The 19,826-nt window shown below is 44.9% G+C and overlaps 1 protein-coding gene across 1 annotated transcript; it reads right to left on the bottom strand.

Annotated features, from left to right (window-relative positions):
• Positions 1-5,679: 5,679 nt before the first annotated feature.
• UV8b_03326 (uncharacterized protein) lies at positions 5,680-6,039 on the bottom strand (the record flags this gene model as incomplete). The annotated part of the gene is made up of 1 exon (XM_043140824.1): positions 5,680-6,039. One exon carries the CDS (start codon positions 6,037-6,039, stop codon positions 5,680-5,682), a length of 360 nt encoding a protein of 119 aa, XP_042996758.1.
• Positions 6,040-19,826: the final 13,787 nt, after the last annotated feature.

Here is a 19,826-nt window from a genome sequence, read left to right as displayed (position 1 = left end):
TTTTCGTTCTTTTATTTTATACGGCAAATTAATAGTATATAAAAAAACTAGTAAGTTAAAAAATGCGGGAGATGACTAAGTCGATCAGTCGGCCGTTATAGTATAGATGGATGCTTCTAAGATAATGCGAGAAGACTAGGCGTAATCTAGGAAGGGCGGCTCGGACCTATAGGTCCTAAAAAAGGTTGATTTATAGGATATAAGGAAGAGAAAGGAAAAGGAAGAGGTTGGCGTAAGAGAAGAAGTTTTATAGACCTATAGGCGGTGAGGCAATAGAGCGGCAGAATAGACTTATATAATAATTGATTTTCGGACTTATAGGTCTTAATGCTGTGATATGCGCGTCCCTATTCTCCTTCTGGGAGCTGTTGGGTATATGGTTATAATAGATATTGCCTATTTGAGCAGTATTGGTGGTGGTATGGGCGGCGGGTGATGGTATTGGTGAGTGGAACCCGCGCTTACCTACCTATATTGTAATACCTTTTTTCCACCCTGCTGGCTGGCTAGGACCTACTATACTAGACGTATAGCCTCCGGCTCTCTGCGTTGTAAGCCTGGCCTAATGTAGTCTCTACCGTATATCGCTATATCCGTATCATCTAGCGCCTTACTGCCAGGTCCCCTAGGGGTAAAGGTAAAAGAGGGTTTAGCGGTTCGCCTTGATATGCCGGGTGTTGACTCGCAATAGGGTAGGTAGGTGGCAAATGCTCTGTATAAGCCTACTCTCCTATGGGAAGACGTACTAAGGTATAGCCTGGCTTGACCTACTTTTCGCGTCGTGATGCGTTCGTGCTGTCTTAGCCTAGTGGGGGGGGGGGGTTTCATATATTATATATATGATAATATATATGACTATTACCTGATAGTTACCTTCTACCTTCTATTAGGAAGGTAGGCATATATAGGGTTTCTGTAGGCCGGTTGGGACCTATAGGTCCTAGCGGCCTTTATTGCGAGTCGGGTTGCCCCCCCTATGCGATAAGCGCAAGGTTATAGCTGTAGCCGTATACGTACTGCGTATAAATATAAGTGGCCTTTATCTTACTACCTATTTTATATAACTAGAGTTTAGTGTTATACTCTACTACCTGATATTTTATCCTCCTTAGCTTACCCTTTTCCCTCCTTTCTATTATTGGGCTTAGCGCTCCTATTATATAGGGTTGGGACCTATAGGTCCGAAGGGCCCTCGGCAGGCTATCTATCTCTACTAGTAGGAGGGTTGCTATTACCTATAATAGGGTCGACGGGCGTTCCTAGCGGGGGGAAATAGTAGATTAGCTATTATGGTCCTTATCCTTATGTGAGTAGGGTATCTCTATATAAGAAAGCGGGGAAGGGGCCGGAAGCCGCAACGCTATTAGTAGAGAGGGTAGCGGCTAGCGATAAAAGAGGAAATACTTATATATTAGCGCCTGGTGGGGGGGCGGCATAATGGCGATACTGTCGGCATAGAAGCCGTCGTTTTGGTCCTACTTTAAGGTGCCTACGCCTTTAGGTTTCGACTTGCGGGGCTTATAGTAGATAGCGTTAAAATATAGATGGGTAAGCATGTCGAATATAGCCTGCTGGGAGTAGGTTTTTTGTAGGTAGTATAGGCTTGCGTCTCTTAGGCTCTAGAGGGCTATCTCTATCTTATAGATCCGGTCGGCTATCTTGAGTATCTTTACCTTTTCGGTCGCCTTTTACTTATATAAGCCGGTAAGGGTCTTAAAGGGCCTACAGGTGAAGAGTCGATGTTAGTTAGTGCGGTCTATATAGTAGCAGTAGAATATAATGGTAATAGCCTCTGCCGTACTCGCCTTATCCTAGCTAGGCTAAGGGGGGAGCAGCTTAAGGAGGCGAGACGTGCGTATAAGTAGCATTAGTTGCTAAAACTGCATTAGGTCTGGGTCTTACGGGTTAATAAAGTGCTGTAGAAAGGCTGCGTTTAGTTAGTTGAGTAAGGTAGGGTCGGGGTTAGGACCCGGCCTGTAGTATAGTATGGCGAGCAGTAGGTTGGCTTATATTAGGGTCTGCCTATCCGGACGGGCGTCTTTTTGCGTGCGTTTGCCCCCCTGCTAGAGCTATATGAGGCTGATGAATAGTAGGGGGGCATCGGCAGCACCGATCGGCGCCCTTAATCGGCGCACGGTATATATAAGGCTGCTTAGGTGGTTGTGGGTTAAGTCTAGTATTAGCGCGGCTACTAGCTCCTTATCGCGGCTGCGGTAGATGAACTACCTTTTGACGGCATGGGTGGCTTCCGGGAGCTGCCGCATTAGGCCTAGCGTTTATGTATAGTCTTTAGCCGGGTCCGGCGGGCTTGCCGGAGTATATATATCCTAGGCCTCTAGCTGGCCGTCTGCCTCTATAGCAGTCGGTTGGCTCTATATTATAGCCCTAAAGGGGGTAAGGGTTGCGTTATTAAGGGTGGTATCGGGGGGGGAGTTAGCGGGTAATAGGCAGGCTGATGTGGTGGCGTGGTATAGGGCAAGGTGAGGCAGCCTGGTTAAGCGTTTGTATTCGTATTCGCGTTTGCGTTTATATTCTAAAGGAGGGTCTATAGGTTCTAGGCTGCCGTCCTGGCGGCTCCTCTTAAGGCGAGGTATAGTGAGGCACGAGGGGGGAGGGGGGGGGGAGAGGGGGAAGAGACGGCCGTACTTCTACCTTACTAGAGAGGATAGAAGAAAGAGATAGATAGGGCTGGTTAGCTAATAGTATAGTCTATAGCTAGGGTCGGATGAGAGGGCGGCAGATATAGAAGATGACCTAGCGTATCGCGTGATGTAGCGCATATATAGATACCTGGCCTTTTCGCATTAGTGTCTGGTGCTATGTTTGCCTACTTATAGCCTTAGATAGCCCCCTAAGGCGTTAATAGTAGTTACCTACTAGACCTTTTATCCGTACCTTAGATCGAATGTAGTTAGGATATATAGGTCCTAAGGGGGGCTCCTAGCCCTCTTTGCCGCCCGATTATATATTAGATTAGGCGTCGCTCTCGCTTATAGTCCTATCGGTTGATTTAGCTTCCGATTCATCTAACCTGGTTAGCGTACTAATTTCTTCCTGCGGCGGCTCCCTTTACTCTAGGAAGGCCATTATATCCCTAATGCTATCGCCCTAGCTGTACTCTTTATTAAACCTGTTCTTGAGGGTCTCGGCGGTATCTAGCTCGGCAGGGGGGTACTATACGGGCTAGAAGGCGGGTCGCGATAGGCTGTCTATAAAGATATTGTTATTGCCTTCCTCGGGCCTAAGGTCGGAAGATAGGCGGAGGCATAGGGTATATAAGTAGTAGAGTAGCGCTTCTACGGTATACTTATCGGCTAGGCGATATGAGGCGATTATATACCCGATATACTCTACGGTAAGGAATTAGGCTATTGCGGCTAAGTACCGCCGAATTGACCGCACTAACTCCCTATAGGGCACGAATATAGCCGGCTAGCTATTATAGACCTCGCTATACTTAGCGATAGTGGCTTGCGGAACCTTGCGTATTACGTTAAAGTTGCCGGCGGCGTATAGGGATTAGGCTTTACGTCCTTAGTCGAACCTCTGCCTATAGGGCAGGGGGGCTGGCGTATCTATGCCGAGCTGTAGATTGATGCCGTCTAGGTCCTAGATATTAGTGAGCATATCGCATAGGCGCTGCGCGTAGTGGGCAAGCGCCGCAATAGCTTAAATTATTGTGGGTCGCTCTATATCGCGGGGCTAGGCGGCGTATAGGATAGGTAGTACTTGACGCTACTGCTGTAGCTGTATAAGTGTTATAAAGTACTAGTAGTTGTTGCGGTAGTGCTGTCGCTGCCTATTGTTATGGCTGGACTCGGGGCTGCAGCTGTCAGTATGTGCGTATATTATAGGGGCCTAGAGCTAGATGAGGAAGAAGGATGGGATAATGCTAGCCCGCCTGGCGCGGGGGGTGGCGGCGCGCTACGCTAGCGGGTTATTATAGCTTACCGGTTCTGGTATGTATTATAGGGTGCCGACCTCTTTAGAGCGGTCCGAGTTAAATATAATGAGTATATAGTTGCCGATCTACTCTTAGAAAATATTGTCGAACGGGAGGGCGCCTGGGTGAGTATTCCTATAGTAGGTATTGCGTAGCGTCTAGAAGAGGCTATAGAATGTGTTTATCTTCTATATCTTCTTCTCCTGGTTGTAGAAGAGGGTATAATAGACGAGCTAAAACTACCTATTGCCGGCCCTACGCTTAGATAGCCACCTTGGGTATATGCTGTATAGCCCAATCTCGGCCCTAGGACTGTTGCTATCGCCGTCGCTATCGCCGTCGCTACCGCTGCGGCTATTATAGCTATCGTTATAGTAGCGGTCGAGTTCGGCTATAGTATAGTAAAACGGGTTTGCGTATTTATTGCGGAAACGTTAGGCCTTGGCGTCGCGGGAAGGGTTGGGGTAGGGCCTGCCGCCCGGCCGCCGAAGGAGAGATATTACAGCCGTTTTGTTATCGCTAAAGATAGGCGGTTGACTATCCTTGAAGTAGATAGAGCATGCCTTATAATATATAGCGGCGATATCTATAGGGAGGAGGATGGCTGGCTTAGGGTTGTCGCGGTAGTGCTTGAGTAGGAGGCGGAGGGTAGGCAGATTGCTATAGATATACTGGGCCTATGGGGCGCGCGCTGCTAATATCTTAAGGAGGGCGTTGCCGATAGCGTCGGCTACTAGCGCTACTAGGACCTCGGGGGCGATAGCAGGCTCCTCCGCGTCCTCGCCGGGGAGGGGCTATAGCCCCTAGGCGGCCGTGGTCTAGTACTTATGCAGCTTTTCTAGGAGGTAAAGGCTGTATAAGCGCGCTATTTTGCTAACGATAAGAGCGATGACCTTACTCTCGAGCTTTTAGGCCCTTCGATTCGCCCGCCTGGCCGTAGGCGCGGGGGGGTCTGATGTAGAGACCTATTGGTATAGGTAGGCGGTAGCGCGCGTGTAGTACTCTACTAGGAAGCCGGTATAGACGGGTCCTGCGGTAAAGCTTTGCGTAACGCTCTGCGATAGCTACGCGTTTATAAGCGGGTTGCGGGGGATATAGTAGGTGGCTAGTGTGGCGAAGGAGAGGTGTAGGTTTATTGGGTCGACCTGCCCTTTATTGAGCTAGAGGCAGCTATTGCGAAGTAGCCGGCTGAGTAGGCCGAGCCTGCGGCGGCGCATAATAATAGCCCTGCCGCTATCGCTGCGGATGCGGGCCTGCTATATGTCGCGCTATATCTAGTTGTCGTAGGGTATATCGACCTCGCTAGTCAGGCCTAGCTGCAGCAGCCGTAGGAATAGCGATGCCGTATAGTACCGCGCGATAGAGTGGCCGACCTGGGACTTAGGCGGGTCTGGCTGGGCTCTAATGAGGAAGATATTATTAAGCGCGGCGATAAGGCGGCTGGCGTTAGTAAGGATGATAGTATTAAAGTCGCACGTTAGGAAGATTTAGTAAGGGTGGTAGTAGTGATAATGAGGGTCGCCCGGCGGGGTTGTATCCTAGATGCCGCCGCCTATGCGTACGTATAGCCGCACCTTTCCGCTTAAGGCGCTGCCGATGCGGCCGGCGGAGAAGCTGCCTTGCGCGTAAAGTGTGGCTATAATATCGAGGCGAAAGGTGATCTCCTTCTTAGCTGTGTAGCCTTAGGCGTCGACCCTACCGTTATATAGGGTCTGCAGATAGGCCCGGTTAGCTGCCTAGGCCGCCTTGACTTTGGACCGCGGCGGCGCGCCGGCCTTGGTCGCCCTGCCCTGGTTATGGCCCGCGATATATATCTTGTCCACCACGGCCTCGGGTAGGGCGAGTATCGCTATCTTAGCGTTGGCGTAGAGCTTATAGTCGCTAAATATACTGCCGAAGAGCTCCTTGTACGAGTGGTAGCCTTTAGCCCGTACGACGCCTGTCTTGCGGCAGAGCGGGTGGCCGGGGTGTAGGTAGGCGGCGCCCTGCCTAATGACGCCGCGGGCCTTGCCTGTATAGGTAGCCGCCTCGCGCGTGCTGTAGGAGTAGAAGAGGCTCTTACTTAGCTTGATATCGAGGGAGGGCTCGCGTAGCATCTAGTGATACTACTCTATACACGCGTGTTTCTATAGTAGCATTACGCCGCTAAGGGCATTACTATCCTCGTTATTATTATTATTAATATCGCCGCCGTTTTTATGGTCGCGGTCGATCTCTATAGCGTTATCGTAAGCCTCGGCCCGCCTGGCCTGCCTGGCCTGCCTAGCCCTTTTAGCCGCATCGCAGAAGCTAATATCGACCTAGGTAGACTAGGGATCGATATAGCCTAGCTCGAAGGAGCCTAAGATAGTAGCGCTAAAGCTTTTTAGCGCCGACTCTACTATTTTACCAATTATAATGTTTTTCGTATTATACGCCTAGAAGAGGAGCTTAGGGTGCTTAAAGTAGCGGACTATCCTGCCCGATGCTAATGCGACCTCGATAGAGCCGTAGCACTAGCAGAGGTCGTGCTATATATCGTCTAGGTGCTCGCCGGGAATAGTATAGCGTAGGTGGTACTAGCCGGGCCTTTCGCCCCTCTATAGCGCGGCTATATCTGCTGGCCCTATATACGTGGCCTTATACCGCTTCTGGTTAGACTGTGACTTAGCCTTTGCTATAGCGAATAATATAGGCATCTCCTGCGTATAGTGCTGCGGCATGTGGCCGCGGATGGCCGGCAGTAGGGCGCCGTCTATAAACTCGGCCTGCCTCTAGTGGCTCAGGGTAAATGGTTGGCTGCCCTACTTACTGCTAGGCATAATATAGGCGTTTAGGAAGAGGATAAAGATAGAGAAAGTAATACCGCGAAACGCTATAGCATAGGAGCCTAGGTAGGTATAATATATCCTCCCTAGCTGGACGCTATAGGGCTGGATCACCTGATCACCTTAGATAGATAGTATAAAGGGCGGCATAAGGGAGATATATATATACATCGATGGCGGGACCGTAGCGAGCGATGTAGCCCCTATCTAGCTGCTATCGATATCCTATATGCGGCAGATCTCTATATTATATAGGCGCGCGAGGGCCTTCTATATAGCCTTTAGCGAGATAGGTAGTTTCGATATCGGCCTAAAGCGTATAGGCTACGGCCGCTCTTAGTTGGCTTTAGTGCTAGCCCCTATAGCCACCTAATGAGCGGAAAACTAATAAGTAGATGATTAGAGAGGGTCGACCGTAAGCAGCCGTATAATAGTATTACGGCTAAGACCAAGGGAGTCTGCTATATCCTAGAAGTCGCTGGGGCTTGGCCTGGCGGCCCTATTGCCCTTAGGATCGTCGCTATTATTGCCGCTACTATCGCTATCGTTATTCTCTTATGCGCCGTAGGAGCATAAGGGTTGGAACGCCTCTTAGAAGATAGTCTTATATGCCGAGGCCTACCGCTATAGGAACTTATCGCCCTTATTATCGCTGCTAGTATCGCTATATTCGATCCCGCTATTACCGAGGCGCTATCTAGCTTAATCTACGATTGCAAGAAGCGGGTTACCCCTACTAGATAGGGGCCTAGCTGATAAATTAGGCGATAATAGCGGTATTATAGAAGGATAATATAGCGGCTCGCTATCGGTCTCCTTAAGGCTGCTATAGTATTCTGGCTGTGGTAGGCTATCGTTGAAGCCCCATCCGCCGATACTATTACCGGGGCTATAATTAGTCTGGCTTTTCTTATAGTATTCTATTAGATAGAGAAGATAGGGGTACTACCTAGTATCGCCGCCGGCATTTAGTATAAAATCATTATCCGCTCTAATGCTATCGCGGCCGGTATCTATTATAGCGTTATCATCCGCTCTAGTGCTATTATGGCTGATATCCGTTATAGTTTCGTTATCCGCTCTAGTGCTATCGCAGCTGGTATCTATTATTGTATCGTTATCCGCTCTACTATCGCGGCCGGTATTTATAGCGTTATCATCCGCTCTAGTGCTATTATGGCTAATATCTATTATTATATCGTTATCCGCTCTACTATTGCGGCTGGTATCTATAGCATCGTTATCCGCTCTAGTGCTATTATGGCTAATATCCATTATTATATTATTATCCGCTCTAGTGCTATCGCGGCCGGTATCTATTACAGTATCGTCATCCGCTCTACTATTGCGGCCGGTATCTATTATAGTATCGTCATCCGCTCTACTATCGCGGCTGGTATCCGTTACAGTATTATTATCCGCTCTAGTGCTATCGTGCCCGGTATCTGTTATAGTATCGTTATCCGCTCTATTATCGCGGCCGGTATCCGTTATAGTATCGTTATCCGCTCTACTATTACGGCCGGTATCTATTATAGTATCGTTATCCGCTCTAGTGCTATTGCGCCTGGTATCCGTTATAGTATCGTTATCCGCTCTACTATTACGGCCGGTATCTATTATAGTATCGTTATCCGCTCTAGTGCTATTGCGCCCGGTATCTGTTATAGTATCGTCATCCGCTCTAGTATTATTAGCTATTGGTATATACTCTTGTTCTTCGGCATCGCTCTCGCTATCTGAGTTTGGTATAACCCTAGTATTATTATATAATATAGTAGGGTCGCTAGCTGCTGGGGTATACCCGCGCTCCTTAGTATCGCTCTTACTATCCGAGTTTGGTATAACCCTACTATTATTATCTATTTAAGCCGAATTACTAGCTATTGGGGTGTTTTAGTGCTCCTCGGTCTCGCTCTCGCTATATAAATCTAGTATAACTATAGTATCGCCTTGCGGTTTAGGTAGGGCATTAGTAGCTGCCGAGCCTGCATTTTATAGGATATATAGCCCTTCTATCGATATAGTAAGTGACTATATATTGCCCTGGTATTGCATATAGGCCTCTTCGCGCCTGATATAACGCTCTAGGGCGCCTAATGCCGAGCTTCTGGCAACCGCTATATAAGGCTCTAGTATAGGGGCAAGATAGTTAGCAATAGGGGATGGCTGGCAGAGAGGCAGGGCTATAGATGCGGCTAGGGATATAGTGCTACGGCTACTCGAGGCCGGTCTAGCGGATAGCCTCGGTGATATCTTTCGCAGGCTGGCATATGGAGAGGCTATAGATAGGGCCGGCGATACGCTACCGCGTTAGCTCGAGGCTGGTCTGGCGGATAGCCTTGGTGATATCCTTCGCGGGTTGGCATATAGAGAGGCTATAGATAGGGCTGGCGATACGCTACCATGTTGGCTCGAGGCTGGTCTGGCGGATAGCCTTGGTGATATCTTTTGCGGGCTAGTATATAGAGAGGCTGTAGATAGGGCTGGCGATGCGCTGCCGTATTAGCTCGAGGCTAGTCTGGCGGATAGCCTTAGTGATATCTTTTGCGGGCCGGCATGTGGAGAGGCTGTAGATAGGGCTGGTAATGCGCTGCCGCATTAGCTCGAGGCTGGTCTAGCGGATAGCCTCGGTGATATCCTTTGCGGCGCGGCCTGTATTAGCTGCTCCTGCTGTAAAGGCTGGTTATCCTAAATAGCTTCGTTTAAAGCATTTACTACCCTTTACGCGCGCTACTGCCGCTGCCTAGTATTCCTATACTGTCGTTATATTATAGGATTAACCTGGGGGCGGCCACGAGGACGCTTAGGGGGGGTTACTTCTATAGGGCTTATGGCAAGCGCGCGGGATAATATGCTTCCTAGTATAGGGTGGTAAGCGTGTATATCCTTTTTATTTAATAAATATAAGAGGCTGGCGCTACTGCTTTCTAGAGTACTAAAGGTAAGTAGGAATATATAGTAAGGTTGGTAGTCGTATAGAAAGAGGGTAAAGAAAAGAAAAGTTCTATATTATTGCCATATTAACCCTTACTATTACTGTATGAATATACTAGAGAAGAGCCGGCTGCTTCCCCTACCTTATCTATTGGCGTGGACTGGCACATAATTTAGTATAGAAAAGCCGGCTGCTGCCCCTACCCTATTATTGGCGTAGACTAGCGTATGACTAGCATATGCTCTGCGTTTATTCTAGTAGCCAGCTAATAGGGGTGCGGTTCGTATGCTAGATTTAAATCGTATAAAGGATATAATTATATATACGGTCGCGCATAAGATAGTATATAATAAGTAGTAGTGCGGCTCTACAGGGCTGCCTATACACCCTATAAAAGAGCATAGGGAAAAGCGGGTTTACTACGTATATAATGGTCGCGGTGATTGGGCGATTGCGATATTAATTCCATTTAGTAATGTAAGGGATACGTGGCAAAGAAGGCGCTATAAGGCTACGAAGGAAAGCATAGCGTATTGCCTATGCCTCACCCCTCACCTTATTGATATAGGCCTGCTATAGTAAATAAAGTAAGGGTTATAGTATAAAAAGGAGCGTTTTACCTGACTATAATAGTATAGCAAACAATCTACGGCGTGCTAACCTGGCCACCTTCTTTTTACCACGCAGTATCTACTATAGTAAGTGGTTGGACGGCCTAGGGCGACGCATTTCGGTATAGTGCTGACTTATCTCTCTATTATATTTGCTATTTTATAGCACGCCTTGCTAGTATGTTATTAAAATCCGACCGCTTTCTATTTAGGCGGCAGTGTGAGGCATTAGCGCGCCGCCCCTAGCGCCGCTACTAATGGTCTTTATATAATACTAACCTCCTTATTAGGCTTATCCGGACCGAGAATGCTTACTGGTCTAAAATTGAGGAGAAATATAGGGATATGTTCGATATACTACGTAACTAATAGGGCTTACGGGATAAAGCGCGCAATCTAAAGGTGGACTTCCTATTAGGGGATTATTTACTACCCTAGTCGTTTGACTAAATAGCTCTAGGAAAGAAAGAGATTATAAGGTTGGTTGACTGTAGCAAGAATCCTAATAGGTCGGAAAACGATATCGATTCAGATGGGAAACCTACTAATACCTTATACTAGTCGCCTTTAGCTCTATATACAATTAATTATCTATGCCTTGCAATATATGTTGCCTTGGAAAGTAAGAAGCATCTATATGCTAAGCCGCCCTAGTACCTGACTTCTATACGATATTATGTATGGCAAGATATGCCGAAAGAAATACCCTATGCCCCTTTTATGAGTGTGCCGCTATAACTATATACGGCCTAGCTATTGTTAGTTAGAGGGGAAAAAATAGAAAAGGAAAAAGGCTGCCTTATTATTCTGGTAACTAGTGGTAAGAAAAGGCATATGCGAGGAACTCGGCAGCATCCTATATACGCGGGAGGCGCTATTCGTTAATTAGTCTGCCTTATATAAAGTCTATCGCCGTATTTATATAGATAGATTATTCTTCAGGAGTTGCCTATCTAATTATATTATGCAGCTGATTGTTGTAATGTCTGATAAAGCTGAGGAAAAATATCGATTCTAATTTAAAATCATCCGTGAGTAGCATATAGTCGGGGTTATTTATATCGCTGCTAATAGTGTTCTCTTCGTCGCGGACTATATGCACGATTCTTTAGTATATCTCGCATATATAAGGGTGACGATTGATTAGTTCTATCCTAGTTCGGCACTTTACGTGAGGCCTATGGCGATAGCAAATATAGTAGACGGTGGATCTTTCTTCTGCAAGGCAGACGTTAAGGCTATAGTGGCATATAATTATAAAGCAGGGGAAGTAGGGATCCCTCTCGTTAGTTATAGCACTTTAGGCCGTGGTTGTAGGCGGGATAAAGTGTAGCGGTATGCGATACGTAAAATATTGGTCGCTAGCGGGGAAATAGTGTTATAAAGAGGATAAAAAGGAAGAAGGGTGGGATATATTAAGGCTTGCTTATATAAAAGAGGAAAAGAGAGAAAAAGGTAGGGTAAATAGTAGGATAAGAAAAAAAGAGTGTGAGTTATAATAAAGGGGAAAGAAAGGAAGAAGGGAGGGAGAAGTTAAGGCTTTATATAGGAGAAAGAAATTAAGGGAATAGGAGTAAAGGTAAAGGGAAAGTGAAAGCAGGAAGGTAAAAGGAAGGTAAAGGGAAAGTAAAGGCAGGAAATGCATTAATTCTCTGCTTTAATAGGCCTTACTTCTGCTGCTGAATAGGCGAGCACGTATAATAAGGTTAGGTATATAGCTATAAATCGCGGGTGGTTTTGGTTCGGACCTGTAAGTCTGAGCCGGTTCTCTTGCTCGCCTATTTTATCGCTATTCTATCGTGCTTTATTGTCTACGATATATAGATCCTATGAAATGGTAATAGTACCTTCTCTATAGACTATAGTGATAAGCAATACTCTAATAGTGTCTTTATACTACTAACTGACTAGAAGGGATAAGAAGGGTAAGAGTAGACGTAAAGGCGAGATATAAGGCTGTAGTGCTATAGGTTCTATAGAAAGTATTCATAATGCTATGCGCTATATACTATTATAAGGTGCTATCTGCTGCGATGCCCCCCTCTGTATTCTAGCAGCTTGGAATAAAGCTGGCAAGCTTTACCGTTAGGGAGGTTGGTATATAGGTCTTTATAGAGTAGGTGGTCGTAGAGATTATATGTATCGGTAGGCGTTCTTTATGTTACTAGAAGATTCTGACTATTGTGCCCCCCTGGTTAAGTCGTAATGATTGATATATCTTGTTCTTATATATGATGATAAACTACTATATAGAGCCTATTAGGGAAGAGGGAGAAGAGGATTATCGGGTTAGAATTATATTGGACCGAGGTCTTAGATCAACCTAGGTTTCTAATGTCTAATACCCCCCTCCCCGTTAGAATATAGTTAGGCACGTGGGCTGGGCCGCGCTGCTTATATAGTAGTTACTATGGCATATACATGCAACCTTGGTAGGTTGGGGGGCGATGCTATAGTGCGACTATACGGCCCGGTTAGGACCTGTAGGTCTGAACCACCCTACCGCCCGTATAGCTTATCGTATTACGGCGCATATATATAGTAACACACTCTTAATTCGTGGTTAGCTATATAGGTATGCATCTATCTATACTATGTGTTTGCGTCTAACGTAATGCCATGCTAAGTAAAAATATATCCCCCTATAGTCATTTAATAAAATATAAAGCAAAATGCCTGCGAATGCACCTGAGTTGTATGCCGAGTAATATAGCCCCCCCCCCTAGTATCAGCTAAAAACGAAAAAAACAAAATAAAATACTACCTTATATTTCCTATTAGTGGTTAATAAAAATAAAAAAAGCAAATCACCTCCTACTGCCGCGCGCCTAGCGGCGTATGTTTGTGTTATTAATACTTATGAGTTAAATTATACTCCTATGATATGATATTATCTTTAAAGTAGAATCCATCTTTAAAATAGCCACTGCTATAGTTATCGTATACGGCATCTTTTGCGTCGCCATTATTATAGGCGCTAGAATAGGTGCTAGTGCCTATTTTTATGAATTCCCAATCTTTATCTATGTCGTAGAGCATGCTATTAGTGGGTGAGGGGGGGGGGGATATAATGCTGCCGGTACGGGAAGAAGCGATACTGCCGGGGGGGGGAGGGATGTAGCGGAGTAATTATATAGGGTATGGTCGGCTAAAGCACTCCTAATGCTACTAGTAAAAAGACTTGGCGATATCTCTTTTAAAGTCCTAATGGGCTAGATAGGGATAGTATATAGAAGGGTTTATGATATGCAAAAAATGCTTCTGGTATATAGCCTTTTTGAACTCTGTTGCCTCGATATATAGCATTTGTAGGCATCTTTCGGCTATTGCGAAGTGTCGGAGGAATATAGCCACTATAGACTAGAATGCCGGCGTTATTATTATTATCAATATTTCGTTGGCACTAGGCGGGCGGGCGGCGGTACTATCGATTAGCTTCTAAAGGCTGGTTCTATCACGCATTATATCGAGGAGCGTAAGGTATTTACCGGCTAATATCTCCTAGCGTATGATTAACTTACTCTTTCTAAGGCAGTAGCGGCCGTAGAGTAAATATTAATCGCAGGAGTTACTATCTTATATGCTAGTGCAGTATAAAAACCTAGAGATAAATCCATTATATACGCAGTTATAGTATAGCTACGCGGGCGATACTTATACGAGAGTGTCTTAGTCTTCTATTCAGATGGTTTTATCGGTAAGCCTATTAGGCAGATGGGTTTAAGTATTTAGTCTACTAGTGATCCTCCTATAAGTTAACGCATAAAGGTTCGTAAATAGCTTATCGAATACGCTAAATAATGCTATAGGGATGATCAACTCTTTCTCTATACTGTATTTTATAGCATCTGCAGCTGAGGTAGGTTGAGCCATTATATCCGTCTTAGTTATTAGTATAAAAAAGAAGAAAGGAGGGATAAAAGGGGAAGAAAAAAGAAAGGAAGGAAAAAAGAGGAAGAATAAATTTATAGGAAAAAAAAAAAAAAAAAGTAGGTACTAGGATAAAATATAGTCAGATCGTATATATATAATTCTCCATTATCTATAATAAGAGTAAATAAGCTACGATAGTAGTTCCTATATGATTCCGTAGTAACTTAAGAGTATTAGGTAAGTCGGCGCACCGAATTATAAGGCATACCCCGCTTTTCCCCGCACTAGGAGTTGCTAGCCCTACTATAGGACCTATAGTAGTAGAGCCGCACTAGTAGAGCCGCACTACTATGCCTACTAGTATATAGGCTATCTCATTAGGGCTCGCGCGTCATCCTCTGCCTATTACTTATGCACTCTAGTGCTTATGACTTCTATATGTGTGGTAGTCTGAGGGGCCGGTTGGGACCTATAGGTCCGAACAGGTCTGCGCTAGTATATACTAGCCTATGCCGAAGGTTACCGCAGTCGTAGGCCGATATAAGCTATATATTATAATGCGTCTATAGTAGATTCTATAATATAGGTTGTATTAGGATCTAGTGGCCTGTGTGGCCGGTTGGGACCTATAGGTCCGAACAGGTCTGCGCTAGCATATGCTAGCCTATGCCGAAGGTTACCGCAGTCGTGGGCCGATACAAGCCATATATTATAGTGCGTCTATAGTAGATTCTATAATATAGGTTGTATTAGGATCTAGTGGCCTATGTGGCCGGTTAGGACCTGCAGGTCTGAATAGGTCTGTGCTAGTATATACTAGCCTATGCTAAAGGTTACCGCGGTCGTGGGCCGATATAAGCCATATATTATAGTGCGTCTATAGTAGATTCTATGATATGGGCTGTATTGGGACCTGGTGGCGTATATAGCCGGTTGGGACCTATAGGTCCGAATAGGCCTAGGCGAGCCTATATATAAGGAGCATACAGTCGTTCGCGAATATAGGAACCCTATACGGTAGTATAGTATCTCTATAGTGTATTGCTTGCTCTAAGCTATATTAGTATACGCGATACTGGGAGGCTGGTTCGGACGTGCAGGTCTAGATAGGCCTATATTGGCCTATATACTAGGCAACCTTCGCTCGGTTAGTCCGTAGAGGCAGCTATAAGGGAGGAGTAGTTAGTCGGGGATAGGCGGCAGGCTTTATCCCCTCCTATAATAACTCTAAGGCCAAATCTACCAGCCCCTACTAAAACCCACTTTAGGCTTTATAGGTGAGCTGCTATTACTAGGGTGGTATATTGAAAGGTCGGCTAGGATAAGACCGGCTAGGCTAAGACTGGTTATATGGCCGATGGGACGGGCGCTGCTGACGGGGGCGGCACTAGGTGGCTAGTTTAAACCTATAGGTCCGAAGCTTCACCTGGTCTGTGCATATAGGAGGGTTACCTGTATGGCTACGCTGCCCTATGCACATAGGTAGGTGCCTTATCTAAGGGAAAGAGGCCGGTAAGAGGTCAAGGGCCGCGATCGGGCATTACTATATATCTCAGCAATATGGTATATGCGAGTGCCCTAGCTACCTAACCTATATATATGCTTCGAAGAGGGAGAGTAGTAGGAATAAGCGAGCCATCTACTGCACGACGAGGATGCGGATATAGCGGCGGTGCTCGGCGTGGCGCGGCGATATATGGCGCGCTATATATAAAGGCCTGATATAATTAGGTATACTAAACGATATCTACCTTACTAGAAACAGAATATTGGAATCGGTAGTTGCATTAGCCTAGCTATAATAACTGTGCCTATTAGAATCGCTATCGTAAGGTGCCTAATTAGGCACATACTGCAATAGATATGCCGCGCGCCGCTGCGCACGATATGGCCACTTTTGCCTGTTTACCCCCTATGCCTAGTAGGGCATGTGGGCAGCCCGGCCCGACCGCGCCGAGGCACATAACTACAGCACGCGCATAACCGAGGCTATATTGTGTAATTCCTCTCTTTTGCCTCTTTCCTACTTTCTTAGATAGTTATTAGCAAAATAATAGAATACCTTTGCTTCGTGATCAATGGGTATATTATACCATACGCGCGACCCTATATATAAATAGGTACCCCTTAATATGGCACCAATAGTGCTAGTATAGAATGGTTCCTACGTGCGAGGATGCACCGATATATAGTGGCGGAATCGATTTGCTGTATGTGCTTAGGTTAGGTGGCCGCCTGTCACCTGACTTACAGCAGCCCGCGGTATGTATATGTCACCAATAGGTGCCCCACTAAGGCTTATGGTCCTACCATATAAAACACACATATTATCGGCTTTATATACATCCCGAATTTAAATATATGCACTAAACCTATGCTTATTAATGCCGACTAGGAGCTAATGCCGCTAACTATAAGCTAATGCCTAGTAGGAGTATTATACATTTATAACCTTATCTCCCTTCTTTTATCGCTTGTTATCTTATTAATTATGCTTATATAAATCCTTATTATTAAATGCCTCTGCTTTTATATCCTCTGCCTCTGCTATATTTCCTATTTCTATTTTAGTTGCAACGGACCCTAGAGTGGCTTATATAAAGCCCTCTTCCCGGAAAGCCTATTGACCAGGCCCGAAATAGCCTTATTGTAATGGTTAGTACGTTAGAATAGCTTATATAAAGCCCTCTTTCCGGACCGATGCCATATATTTTCAGGTATAGGTCCTTCGACAACTTTAAGTCCGCAATATTATTTTCAATATCTGCTCGTCGTTATTGCGGATTGATTAGGCCCGAAATAGCCTTATTGCGATGGTCAGTATATTAGAATGGCTTATATAAAGCCCTCTTTCTAGAAAGACGCCATATATTTTCAGGTATAGGTCCTCCAATAACTTCAAGTCCGCAATATTATTTTTAATATCTGCTCGTTGTTATTGCGGATTAACTAGGCCCGAAATAGCCTTATTGCGATGGTTAGTATATTAGAATGGCTTATATAAAGCCCTCTTTCCGGAACGACGCCATACATTTTCAGGTACGGGTCCTCCGATAACTTCAAGTCTATAATATTATTTTCAATATCTGCTCGTCGTTATTGCGGATTAACCAGGCCCGAAATAGCCTTATTGCGATGGTCAGTATATTAGAATGGCTTATATAAAGCCCTCTTTCCGGAACGACGCTATATATTTTTAGGTACGGGTCCTCCGATAACTTTAAGTCCGCAAAATTTTTTTTAATATCTGCTCGTTATTATTGCGGATTGACTAGGCCCGAAATAGCTTTATTGCGACGGTTAAGCTATCTTTCCGGAAAGACGATTGACCAGGCCTAAAATAGCCTTATTGCGATAGTTAAGCTATATTTCCGGAAAGCCTTATAGGTTAATACTTTTATAAGAAAGAGTCTTTCGGCTAAAGTTTTTAATTAGAAACTTATCTTTAAATCGCACTTATTGCGCTATAGCTACGTCTGTAAGCCAGTCTGCCGCCACGATAGGCGGCTCTATATTCCCCTTCTCAGCTATATCCCTAAAGCGCTACTATATCTGCTGCTCGTCTGGGCTGCTGCTGGTAAGCAGGTAGACAGGCTTAGGCTTAGCGAAACCTTCCTCCTTGGCCGTTATAGGCTTAATTGTTGTGCCGCTGCGCGTGCGGTATAGCTTAAATATGGCTCCATTAGCCTTAGCAATTAAGCGGTAGCTCTTAGGTCTGTTGCGGATCTTCTCTATATAGTAGGAGTCTTTTATTTAGGGGTAAGTAGATAAGGCGGGTATAATCACTATATTAAATGCCGCTATAATATTTAGTTGAAGGAGCGAGTCTATATATATGCTATAGTGGCCGTTCGCTTTAGCCTTTTGTATCCTAGGGAGTGGATTCTTTATCGCCTAGCGCTATATTATAGCCCCTAGAATGCTCTCTTTATCTATTTGCGGTAAATTAGTAAAGGTATACTAAGTAAGGCCTGCAGCCTATATAAAATTAGCGCTCTTGCTTGCTATCTGGCAAGGTGGGCGTAGTAGACGGCCGGATATAGCGATATAGGTGTAGTCGATCTCGCATACGAGTAATATTGCTGGTATATTATCTTAAGAGTGGCTAATATGCACTTTAGTTATGGCTCGTAGCGTAATAAGAAAGCGTGCTGAATCTCGTACTAAAGCACCAGCTAGCTGCCTGTTTTTATTGAGGTTTATAGAGAACCGTAGTTCTCCTTTATACCTATACTGATTAGTGGTAGTTAGGCATTAGGAAGATTGTAAGGTAAGAGTGGCTAATATGCACTTTAGTTGTAGCTCGTAGCGTGACGAGAAAGCGTACTGAATCTCGTACCGGAGTACCGGCTAGCTGCCTATTTTTATTAAGGTTTACAGAGAACCGCAGTTCTCCTTTATGCCTATACTAATATGGAATGACTATTAGTTAGTTAGTATTTTACCGCTAACTAAAGCGGATAAGAGGTAGAAGGGGGAAGTTAGAGCAGCTAGGTAAAGCCATACTGTGTGCTAAGACTGAAGCACGCCTAGCTATATAGTGCATATATAGTGCATAGTCTAGGTGAGTAGGGCAGACGGCTGCTATTAGCTGGCAAGTGATATTGCCCCGTATTACGCGGTTGCGCCACTATAGAAAATTGTTGATGCCTAGAGGCTGTGATGTTTATCTTCTTTAGTTGTTATTTTCTTCTGCCGTTAATAAGCTAGATAGAATGCCTATAGCCTAGGGGCTGTAATAATTATCTTCTTTAGCTATTATCTTCTTTAGCTATTATCTTCTTTAGCCGTTAATAAGCTAGATGGAATGCCTATAGCCTAGGGATACCTTTATATTGAGTTAGGTAGTGAAAAAAAGAGCTGATACCGCTAAAGGACCTAAACTTAGGGGCCTAAGTCTTGTTAGCGCTAGGTAGAGCTATTCCCCTCGCCAATTAGTTAACTCTAAGGTCTTTCTCTTTATAACCGCAAACGAAGTTAATGTATTATAACTAAAAGTCGGGTGGCATTTTGCCGCTAAGCTGGAATCCTTTGCTGGTTGCGATATTCTTATGCGCTTTTACTTGCTATTTGGCAAGGTATATATAGAAAACGGGCGGGTGTAGCGATAAAGGAGTGGCCGATCTAGCGTATAAGTAATAGTGCTGATATATAATTATCAAGAGTTGGCATTTTGCCGCCAATATGGAATCTTTCGCTAGTTGCGATATTCTTAGGTCCTTTTCTCTGTAACCGTAAATAAAGTCAATGCATCTAGTTCTTATAGTATCGCTTATAAGAATGATATCCTAATGACCTGGAAAAGAGAGCCTGGTGACGATAGCTTATATTCGTATAAATATACAAGAAATCCATTAGATTAATCCCTAGTCTTTACTTATTATGCTAAGCCCCTCCCGATAAGGCTGAGGACTATATAGATAATCCCGCTAGTTAGCTTTAAATGCAGCCGAGCAGGCATTACTAACTCTATTTAGCCTTATCTATTATCGCTATCTAGGACTAGTTTATTATTATCTTCGTCAATTTATTCAGTAATAGATGTTTCCCTATATATATCTTTTACCTCGTTAAAGAATACCTACGCTTTTATTCGCTATACTATAAGGTACGTATAGTAAAAGGCCGGGTATAGCTATATAGGCGATATCGAT

The sequence above is a fragment of the Ustilaginoidea virens genome, chromosome 2 (genome assembly GCF_000687475.1).
Source record: "Ustilaginoidea virens chromosome 2, complete sequence".
Lineage (NCBI taxonomy): Eukaryota > Fungi > Ascomycota > Sordariomycetes > Hypocreales > Clavicipitaceae > Ustilaginoidea > Ustilaginoidea virens.
The sequence above is the reverse complement of the archived record's forward strand: the minus strand, read 5'-3'. Positions and strand labels throughout refer to the sequence as shown.